At 39.3% G+C, this 11,650-nt stretch overlaps 2 protein-coding genes across 4 annotated transcripts in view; one reads left to right on the top strand and one right to left on the bottom strand.

Moving 5' to 3' along the window:
- Window positions 1–395: 395 nt before the first annotated feature.
- ubl7b (ubiquitin-like 7b (bone marrow stromal cell-derived)) lies at window positions 396–8,350 on the bottom strand. The gene is made up of 11 exons (XM_066685320.1): window positions 8,212–8,350; window positions 7,048–7,225; window positions 6,827–6,946; window positions 5,793–5,875; window positions 4,899–4,983; window positions 4,752–4,809; window positions 4,519–4,652; window positions 3,682–3,731; window positions 2,064–2,240; window positions 1,584–1,694; window positions 396–1,241 (listed from the first exon to the last, which is right to left on the bottom strand). Exons 2-11 carry the CDS (start codon window positions 7,220–7,222, stop codon window positions 1,101–1,103), a joined length of 1,134 nt encoding a protein of 377 aa, XP_066541417.1. The 5' UTR covers window positions 7,223–7,225; window positions 8,212–8,350; the 3' UTR covers window positions 396–1,100.
- Window positions 8,351–10,129: 1,779 nt separating this feature from the next.
- Window positions 10,130–11,650, top strand: part of cd276 (CD276 molecule) — a 114,571-nt gene continuing 113,050 nt past the window's right edge. For all 3 annotated transcript variants that reach the window (XM_066685073.1, XM_066685069.1, XM_066685072.1), the window contains exon 1: window positions 10,130–10,373. The gene's annotated coding sequence lies outside the window, so the exon portion shown is untranslated. The remainder of the gene's footprint in view (window positions 10,374–11,650) is intronic.

Here is an 11,650-nt window from a genome sequence, read left to right as displayed (position 1 = left end):
TAAGGCTCTTGGAGAGGACAACAGGATGGACAGGGTTTCTCTTCTTCAGCTGCCTTCTGTTAAAAACAAAGGCATTATGGACCAAAAATAAGTGCTCACCGGCTAGTCATAAACAGAATAAAAATACTCAAATTGTGGCGGGGGGCAGGTGGAGTGGCAGGGCAGCTTTATTGCAGTGTCACGTTTAAGGTTTTAGTTTGGCAGTGTATTGAAATGGAGATGTACATCTATACCCGAGAATAATGCATCAGAACTCCCAGAAAACGTCAAAAGTATAGAGGTATACAAGAAAAAAATGTGCTATTTTTGGGGTAAATATTGTTATTTTTATGGTAACTAAAGTTGTTTAAAAGCACTGAGGTAAAAAAACTAAGTCGTGGGTCTGGGTATGCTTTTATTAGGTCTTCATCTTGTTCGACTCTTGAGGGGGAAGTAACTGATTTCCTATAAGTGTTCATATACTGCCCTCTGGTGGTGGTGGCGGGATACTACTGTTACAAGTGGTTTTACAAGAAGTATCTAAAAAAGAGGTTTCTCAACTTTTCTGACCCGAGGCCCACGTGGAAGCATGAAAGTTCAAAGGAAATCAAACATAACGTTTTTCTGCATTGTTCAGAAATTTTCAACACAAAGATAATTGGATACTTGCAGGAAATATGCAACCTTTAACATTCACTACACATGTGGCTAATGTAAACTCACATAATACCAGTGCTGGTGATTTAAGTGGAATATTTCGCATGTCACATACAAGTGGACATCTGAAATGCCATAGGAAGTTCTTTTGTTTCTACAGGTGAGGAGCCAAATGCGTATGAAGCTTCACTGCACACCAATATGGCAGGGATTGTATATATATATGGTTTCTTCTTATTCTTCTTAATCAGTTAAATTTTATTGGAGCCCTACTCAGGACTGGCATTGGGATTAGCAGAGAGTGCTTTGCGGCTTATTTTGTAATCCACATCCCAGTGGTAGAAAGACTCTGATCTAAAAGACACCAACCACCTCCACATGTCTGAATATGTAGTTCTGATCATTTATTTATTTGTTTCAAAAAAGAAAAAAGAAAAAAAAAAAAAAATCTTTTCAAAGGTTTCTCAGAGTCCTCCCCTTCCAGCGAAGATGAGCTCCAGTGCAGCCTGTAAGTCACCTTCTGTGGCCTGGAGAGCTCGTAACGCCAGCTCTTCATCTCTGATGCCCATGTCTCTCAGTTGTTGCATCTGAGATTGCCATCGCCCCTACAGGACATGAACAGGGACACATAAAACATAAAGAAACATCAAGATATCTTGCCAAAAATGCGAAACAAATAAATAAAAGGCTTGAACTAAAGGCTAAAGACTGCATTCTCACAAAGTACTATATCAAACTGATATCAGGTCTCAATAAATTTCTCCATACAGATGCAGCACTAATGGTGTATTTAATGTTTGCCATTTAGCAAATATTGCTTTTATGTTTTTGAGTCAAACAAAGAACAGTGTGTGTCATATCTGGGAAGTGTTTATATTCCTGAAGGTGTAAAGGTCAGAGCCACAAAAGGCTCCACAGGTGTCAGAAGTGGTGTGATGTGGTGTCACCTGGAGAGAGGTCACTCCTGTGGCCTGCAGAGCCTGCTGCAGCGCCTGACTGAACACACTGGAGGTGACTGGAGTGCCTGCTGTTCCTGACGAGCCACCGGTCGACATGTCCTGGAGGGAGGGAGAGAGAGGAAAATGCATGTGAATACAGGAAGGTATTGCCATTTTCATCTGAATAGAGTGCCTAAGAATTCACATAAGTTAAATGTCACGCATCTGTTCACAACTGCTGTACTATCAAAACCTGTGGTGCCCTTCAAGATACGCACACATATTTCAGCCATTAAACATTTAGAAAGCTGACAAAAGAGAAAAACAGCTGAAAATTCTGCCTGAGGGAAAAAGAACTACAATGAAATATCAAAGTCTAAGGTTGTAGAAACTATTTAATTCTCTCTAAATTGAGAAACAGTGACAGAAATATATTTCTTTTCTTCAGTATAGTGGCTGTGTGGAGCCATTTGTATCGGACAGACTCACTTGGTTTCCCAGGACAGGGGTAACAGTGGTGTTATCTGGAGTGCTGGCCAGTGCTAACGCTGTAGCCAGCTCACTCTGCGTGATGGGCCGAGGCCCTGAGACTCCACCATTGCCCAGACTCATTGGTCTGGAGCCCACTGCAGTCCTCGCAGTTCTGGAGGATCCTGCACGACTTCCCTAGGACAGTACACAAGGCTCAGAAAATTACAATAACAAGTGAATTCAAAATTGATCTGGCACTGTCACAGTGTAGAAATAAGCATCTGTTTAAATTTATTTATATGTTCCTTAATTATTCACAATGGCAGAGGTTGCTTTCACTCTGTACTTCAGTTATTAGACTTAAAATCGAGCTCATATTGTCAGCCTTTTTGGTGTATATTATATATGAATAGTGAACAAATGCTGTGAGAAATGGCAGTGATGGTAACAACTGGGTTTTGATTCTAATTACTGACACTGAGCAACTGACCTGAATACTGCACGGATCACAGTATTGAGAGAGCCACTCATTATGTAAATGTTGCTGATAACTTCCAGTGTAAGGAGAATTTATAAATGATGGCAGTAATTCCTCTATGGCTTAAAGGCTAAGCACTAGCTCTATGAAAGTGTCAAACAAATAAATACAGTGGAATTTGAGTTCCTAACTTGTGTTTATTGATAGTCAGAAAACATGTTATTTCTTACTAATTCAAGGAATAAGGTTTAAAAGACCATTGGTTTCCCCCCTCCCCCCCAACAGTGTTCGGAAACTCTAATAGGCGTCTTGCATGTGACGTAGATGGTGGACAACAACTCTAGAAGCTGCACTTAATTTAATGCAAAATGAAGAAAAGGTGTGTTGTTTTTGGCTGCAATCATTCAATGTACAGTGGGACATCTGTGCACAAATGGCCCAAAGATCCCAAAATATCCAGAAAATGGACTAAATCTCGGTGTCTCAGATTATACTCGGCTACGTAGCTGCATTACGGAGGTTTATAGTGTCGGATGAATTCGAGTTCGACTTCGATCACATTTACAAGAATAACGGTTCTTCTAAATTTGAGTTTAGCTTATCGCTAGGCTATTGTCATGAATAATGTTGGTTATTTAGCTAGATACTGTCATAACAGTCAGTCATAACGGTGTTTTACCGCAGCGTTGTTCAGCTGTTGTCCACCAGTGACGTCACGGTTGCGTTCAAGAATTTCCGTAGCGAGCTCGGGTTTTTTCGTCAATTTATAATAAAATTGTCAGTTTTAAAGCAAATTAAGCTGCTATTTTCATTTTAATTCATACTTATACATGTCAGTAACTAAAATAATGTGAAATATTCATGGAGGTCCATTAAGTGGTGCTTAGCCTTTAATAAATGTAAAATCTCTCATTAAAGCTGACATTCTGTGCTTGATAATGGTGGGTGCAATTTAAACCTTATGAGTTGGAATAAAGTGGCAACAAAAGTCTTCTTGATCTAAGTATCGAAAGTCAATTTTTGATAAATGTTAGTTTACTGCAGTATGTTTTATAGCTCCAGTAGCTTGTGGATTCCACAGGACTATGACAGGATTGTAGGAAGAAAACATGTATATTTCATATAGTTGATAACTGGAATAAAACAAAAACTACCTACAGATGGGAAATCATCTTCATCTTCTGACATGCCCTCGAAGAGAAATCCTCCTGTTTTAAACAAGAGACTTAATCATATCTGACGCCATTCTCTTTTGAGTATCTGACATTACTTAAATGACATATACGGTGGCCCTCAAAATGATTTCTCATCAAAGATAACTGTCCATAGCATATTCACACCAATAACTTCCACTAGTTTTTAATATACAGTAATCCCTCGCTACTTCGCGGTTCATCTTTCGTGGATTTGCTACTTCGCGGGTTTTTTCAAGGGGGCTTTTTTATTATTTACATGTATTAGACTAGGCCTGTAGGTGACAAAATATATTATTTACAAGTATTTTTTTATGTACAGTACATGTATTGTTCATGTCCACATCCGAGTGAAATGTACTTACGCTAAATCACAGCTTAGGAATTACTTTATTAAAGAAACTGGTAGGATATCACATGTAGTTCCAGCTGAACAACATTATAGAATAATGACTGTTTAATGCAAAGGGTGAGTTGTGAACAGTACAGGGAGGGTTTTAAAAGTCCAAGTCCTCGTTAAATACGTCAAAAATATGTTTCCTCTACTTCGCGGAAATTCGTTTTTCGCGGGTGGTCTTGGAACGCACCCCCCACGAAAAACGAGGGATTACTGTATTCCAATATAGCTACCATTTAAAATTTCAAAACCACTGATTAACAGATATTCTGCCATAGAAAACATGTTCAACTCAGTTTGGACCGCCAATCAACAAAATATTTAAACAAAGCATGTCCTTCGAAGGCAAAGGCTGGGTGGCTACTAGCACACTCCAAAAATCCCAAGCCCTGTTGTTTCACATACCTGGCATTTCACTGTAAGAACTACCTGGAACATTGCGAGAAGAACTTGAATTTGATTGGCCAGACAAGCTGCTTGTCACAGAGTGCAGGATCAGAATAATGGCATTGACCAGTGCTGGATGAGAGCTGATCAAACTGAAAAGCAATAGGAATGATAAGTCAGATATGTCAATAGTTAGAATTGTCTGTATTTTTATTGTTTAATTTTGTATAAAATTATACTGAAAAACTCACACATCAAGAAGCGTGGGGTCTGTAAACTGTACAAACAGATCCTTATCTTGAAGTACACCTTCAAATATAAATAAGAGGCATACATTTATATGCACACACACACGAATAAAATGCTTCATTTGAACAAGTGTATAAATTAAGACATACCTAATGCTACTGGGTCAGAACTGAGCCCAGGTGAAGCCACTATTACCTGATCCAGAGATTCTTTATTGCTCAGCATCTTAAAAACCTGGAGTTCAATGGAAAACAAATTCAGTTTAAAACTTAAGAGTACTTAGAGTACTGTTTGTGGGCAAAACAACTTTCTGAACAAGTTTGGATGCTTCATAAAATGCAATAAAAACAATAATTAAATCAAAGAAAAGGTTCCCAATGTTGTCAGTTGCATTTTGTAAATTAACAACTGATTCACTCAAAAAATGTGACACAGACAAAATAAGACTAGATTGTTATCAGCAGAAAATCATGTGACCATTTATCAGTGCCCATGGCATAGAGGACTTGCAGATGCAAGAAGACCCCACTGATGTGGAGGTGTATATTAGGATTTAAGAAAAGCACACACTCCCATCAAGGCAACGTCCTTTTCCAATTAGTTTGTCATTTCAGCTGCTTCCACAGCATGGCTTCATAGACACAAAGTGTGTGTGTGTGTGTGTGTGTGTGTTTGTAACAAAACTGTAAAATTAGTAACCTTAATTCCAAAAGTATTAAAGGTGTAACAGAACGGAAAGGACAAGTATAACACAGTGGTAAGCTCCCTTCTGTCTCAACATTCATTGTGTTTTTTCAGGCATCAAATTCAAGATTTGTTCATATTTACAAAATACAATCACGTTGGTCAGTGAAAACATTGGAAATATAGTCTTTGTACTTCAGTCAGTTAAAGCTTCAATAGAATTAGCTAACTATATTTTATAAATTATTTAAAAATACATTTATATTTTATTACATTTTACAAAATTTTCCAACTTTTGCCTATGATTTAGTAAGTGATTTTCTTTTTCTGACGATTTCTCTGTCTCCATTTTTACTTACAGCATCTCTATAGGCAGGGTTGGAGTGCATGGCAGCCTGAAGCAGTCGGAACTCTCGAGCAGCAGCAGATTTGTTTACTGGTTCTGAGAAGCAAAGCATGGCCTTAAATCAATAACCTCAACCACAGATCACATGATCGTTTAAACAGATTTATTTACAAATACAATATATGGACAAAATTACTGGGAGACTTACAGAAAATGTTATTCCATTCAATCCTAATTCTATAGGCATTAATAAGTAGTTGGTCCCCCAGGCAGCTGTAACAGCTTCCACGTCTGGGAAGGCTTTTTACAATGTTTTGGAGTGTTTCTGTGGGAACATTTGCCCATTAATCCAGACGTAATGAGAGGTAAGACACTGATATTGAAAGAGAGGGGCCTGGCTTACAATTTACATATGGGATGTCAGAATTCTGTTAAGGCTAGTCAAGTTCTTCTACACCACAATCAAGCCAAACATGCCTTTATGGATCTTGCTTTGTGCACTGGAGCACAGTTATGCTGGAAAACATAAGGGCCTTCTCCAAACTGTTCCCAAAATGTCTTTGTATGATGAAGCATTAACTTCCCTTCACTGGAACTAAGAGGCCTAGACCAACCCATGAAAACAACCCCATAGCACCCACATTATCCTTGCAGATGAGGCATCCTATTACAGTATCACCCTCTAATTCAGTGAGCTCTTTAGAATGACTCAGTCTTCCACAAATGATTGTAAAGGCAGACCACACGTCTAGGTGCTTGATGTTATACATGTGTCTGAATAAAACATGCATTCAACTATTAGGACGTGTCCCAATACTTTTGTCCATATAGTGTATATTGTTTATTCAGGAAATTTGCTATGCATTTTTTTCACCTAAATTCACAGTAAAATAGTTTGTAATTTGGTTATTTTAAGCCTTGCCCATTCCTATACAAGAATTATCCTTGAACAAACCACTGCTTCTGAATGCTGACGATAGGTGATTTATCTTCCATATTTATCACACATTTATCAGTGGTATAACTGCTATATCATTTATATCTTACCTGGCTTGACTTCAGGTTCTGGCCAGACTTTCTTCAAAATGTGCAGCGTGGATCCAGACTTAATCCCATAGGAATCTAAAGTCAGTTCATCTTTTAACTTGCAGCCGCAGTGAACCAATTCTGAAAAAATACACAGATATTTGGTTTGGAGTATTGTTTTCACAAAAAAAAAAAAAAAATACCACATGAATTCCTTTGAAGTCTAGGCAAGGATGACTAACCCATGAGCTCAGGGTGTGGCATTGAGTCTGGTAAGTGGGTAGAGAGCAGCTGTTTGAGGGTGGACACTTGGCAGCCTCCAGGTTCAGCATCTCCCATGGATCTCTTGGGAAAATGGAAGACTGCCTTTGGTCGGTCATGCAGCTTTAGAGAGAGGTGCCAAATTGAATCCGCCATTTCCTTAATAAAACAAAGTAAAACATCCTAAAGTTATGTTTAGTGAGGACCAGCCCGGGTTCCTTTGTCCAGTTGGTCAGAATAGGGACATACAAAACTAGTGACACTCAAAGGGGACTGGCACCTACTATTGAAAATATTTTAGTAGTACACTTCCACATATTCAGTTGGTTATGATCGGGTAATGTGTCCTACACATTTTAGAAATTCCCCTGCGACCTGCACACCTTATTAAATATTAACAATATCTCTCTGAGCTGAACAGTGTGTTATGATGAGTTGGGGGTCCTCATTAGTAGCTGACAGTATACTAGTAAACATGACTTCACCACGTGTACTGTTTAAAACAAACAGCAAAGCTGGAAGCTTCAGTTATATGTAAATATAAAGGTATGTGTTATCTGGAAACAGGCATCCTGGAATCCCAACTTGGAAATAGGACCTATTTGACTTAAACGGGTGATGAATAACATATTAAGTCACACGTGAACCTTAAAAATGTGTGTGTTTAAATGCTGCTAGTGATATATAACTAACAGAGCTCCTCAATCCAGGGCAAACCCAGACCCCACATTATTGACTAATTAATATTAACAAATATCAACTCAAGAATCTCCTGTTAGAGCACAGAAAACAGGACACATTGTGTGAATGTCTGAAACTCAAGCTCCTGTCCTAATAAACACGTTCTATTTTACTGATTATTTTATGTGTTAATAGTTTTTTAAAATCGTTCAATCTTCTGAGTTTTTCTTCTCAAAGTTTCTTCATATAGATGCATTAAAAATGAAATTCTTAATTGTCTAGCTACACCGCATTTACCTGAATTTTAGGCGTTAAAGAATATTATCAGAAAACTAAGTTAGTAATGTTACAAGCGCACAGCCCCTTCGATGTCTATGTAAGCGTTACTGCTGAATACAACATAAAATCGTAGATATAACGTTATAATACGACACTAGTACGGTTTATGAGGAGCTACTACTTACCTGAATCACATTAAGTGCACTTTACGAACTGTTAAAAAAATAGACAACTATGAACTCTCTGCTGATACAGCACTACTGTAAACAAAGACTGTGTTCACAAGCCAGCCACTGCTGCTTTAGCCCCACCTGCTGGACTGGAGTGGAATGACACAAACACAGTAGCTCAGGATACAATAAAACAACTTGGTATACAAACTACACCTGCATCATTTAAAATTATATTATGAGAAAATGTCAAACATGTAAAATCATAAACAAATTATTGACCAATATTTATTCATGGGGGCGGCATGGTGGAGCAGCAGGTAGTGTCGCAGTCACACAGCTCCAGGGACCTGGAGGTTGTGGGTTCGATTCCCGCTCCCGGTGACTGTCTGTGAGGAGTTGGTGTGTTCTCCCTGTATCTGCGTGGGTTTCCTCCGGGTGCTCCGGTTTCCTCCCACGGTCCAAAAACACACGTTGGTCGACTCAAAAGTGAGTGTGTGAGTGAATGTATGACTGTGTGTGGCCCTGTGAAGGACTGGCGCCCCCTCCAGGGTGTATTCCTGCCTTGCGCCCAATGATTCCAGGTAGGCTCTGGACCCACCGCGACCCTGAACTGGATAAGCGCTTACAGATAATGAATGAATGAATGAATATTTATTCATTCATTGTCTGTAACCACTTACCCAGTTCAGGGTCGCGGTGGGTCCAGAGCCTACCCTGAATTATTTGACAACTATGCTTTGTGATATGTTTGTGACCTCAAAATAAACAAACTATTGTCTTTTGAAACAAACCCAGCTACATTCTTCTTCATGGACAGTTTTTACAGAACCACAAAACGGACCAGTTTGTTTACAAACGCCATTTCCAAATAATTTGGGACACTGGGCAAAATGTAAAAACTAAGTGAATTGGTGTGCAAATCATTTAAACCCTATATTTAATAGATAGTAGTACAAAGACAATGCTGAAAATGAGAAGGGTTGTGTTTCTAGAAATTATTTGCCTATTTGGATTCATCAGCAACATGTTCCCAAAAACGTTGGCACAGGGGGATGTTTACCACTGTGTTGCATCATCTCTCCTTTTAACAGCTCTGTATCTGTTTGGAAACTGAGGTGACTGCTATAGTTTTGGAAGTTAAATGGTTTGTTTGTGTTCAAAGCCATTTGATCTGGGAAGTGTTTCTGAGACCATGCAATAATCCTTTACAAATATGTGTCTGTTCTGTTACAGCGCTGTCAGAGGGCCCAAAATTGCAGCCAATCCTATTGTTGGGCCTTATCATTTGCAAACACAGATTTATCCTGATTCTCTGAAGAATTTAATGAGAAATACAGAAGATCTGTACTGTTTTCAGTCATTTTTTTCTCATTTTATCCCCCAAATTTGCCTCTCTGACACTTTATTTAAACAAAATCTTGACCTGTTACTGAGCTACTGCCAATTAATTTTATCTTTTTGTAACATACTCAGACGTGTTCCTGGCATCAGATTAAAAATGTGCCCTTTTATTTATTTTATTTATTCAGTTACTGCATTGTTTTATTTACATTTTGCTTGCGAAAGGTCTACAAATAGAAAATAATTCAAAACACTTCCATTAAAGCCTGTTAATCCATATTCCCAGTGTGAACAGTCCAGGAATAGAACAGGGTTCAGAAGATGGAGTAGCCTAATTTAGTCTGTAGTTTCCAGTGTCTAGCATGGAGTAAGATTTCAGGTATTAAAGGGAACGTCTACGATTGTGGGGAAGCCCTGTTGTCTGGATTGTTTATGTTCACAAGCGTTTTGGGTCCAATCTGGAGCTTTGATTTCTGGCTTCTGTTAAGAGTTGAGTGGTGAGGAAAGAGAGGAAACGCCAGCGGGATGGGGGTCGGGCTTGGATCACCCCTCTGTATGACATCACGCTGGACAAAGCGAGCGAATGAACTAGGAGTGGTTTCGGTTGCACACAGACGTTCCGCTTCGATTCAGCGCTCGGAATTACCCGAGCTGTACTTTACCGTTAGACTTACAAACGCTACGCCGTTTATATCTCGATAGAGAGTAAAGGAGGACCGCTAACGCCGAGGAGAACCAGGACATGAGGAAAGTGGACTAAGTCTGATGTTGATCAGACCACTCCTGGATGGCCGGCAGTGCTCTCAGTCTAAGTTTGGTTCCACTAGTGTGTGGTAAGCTCGTTATCTAGTACCTTTCTGTATTTTGTCGTTTGTACGCTTTGTGACGTTACAGTACTGGAAACTTCGCACGCTAATGTTTGGGCTGTGGTAGAGATTGCTTGGTGTAAGCTAGGAAGCTCAAACAGCTGCCAACAACAGCTGGATATGACCATATTCAATCCTTCTGGAGAGAGAGAGAGAGAGAGAGAGAGAGAGAGAGAAAGAGAGAGAGAGAAAGAAAAAGAGAGAGAGAGATGGCCTTGTACTGGACTGGATTGAGTGTGAAAACTTTTTTAAAGCATTCTTTTGGCCACCAGGGGCCCATCATTATTTCTACCTTTTCAGGGGAACATTGTGGAAAGCTGTTTCTACTAAGCCATTATCATCACATCCAACCTCCAATCACCAGCCTGAATTCCCAACTAACAAATAAAACCCCCCAAAATAAAGACCACCTCATTACAGGGCTGAAAACAGGCAAAATGGATACACTCTTTAAAATAAAGAGAAACAAGTGCTGGTAAAGTGTGTAATTCCTGAAACATTTATTAATTTATTCATTTCTGAAACCATTTTGTCCTGTTTTGGGTTGCGGTGGGACTGGAGCCTAATAACAGACAGAATAGCGGCCCAGTCCCATTCAGACGGAAAATCACAGTAAGGTATTTTCCCAAATTTTTTTAGCACTATCAAGATAAGGACTGACTTCAATATGGCCTCATAAAAGCCCACCATTAGTTTTATTGACACGTCAGAGGTGAGACACAGGTGGGCTGGGCGGGGTGTCATGGCATCAAGGGGAATACTTTAAGTTCTAGCTGGCTAATGCTCTTTGAGTTGCTGGTTATTCCAGATGCCTAGGGTAAAAATGTTTGGACACGTTCTCATTCAGCTGTGGAAACAGCTTTTCTGTGCTGTTGCAGAAGTTTACACTTCCTGCTTGTGACTTGATCAGGAGGAAAGCAGTGAATCCCTCCCTCCCCAGCCTTGAAAGCACTTTAATTCAAAATGAAAAAGACTAACTTTTATAAATAAATCCCACTCCCTGTAGCTGTGGAAAATGGACATGCTGCTTTGCTGAGTGTGTTTTGCTCATTCTTGGCCTGTACTTTTTTTTCTCTCTCAAAATACAAAAATGATCTTACAGAAGATACAGACAAAATCAATATCTCTGCTAAAATTATGAGCAGAAGTCAGGAACAACCGTATTAATTTCCACTTCGAACAGCTGTTGAGTTCTATGTCATCTGTTTTGTCTATTGACTCTCTGTGAGGAGTTTGGTGTGTTC

Source organism: Hoplias malabaricus, chromosome 11 (assembly GCF_029633855.1).
Source record: "Hoplias malabaricus isolate fHopMal1 chromosome 11, fHopMal1.hap1, whole genome shotgun sequence".
NCBI classification, from domain to species: domain Eukaryota; kingdom Metazoa; phylum Chordata; class Actinopteri; order Characiformes; family Erythrinidae; genus Hoplias; species Hoplias malabaricus.
This window is presented reverse-complemented; position numbering and strand designations above follow the sequence as displayed.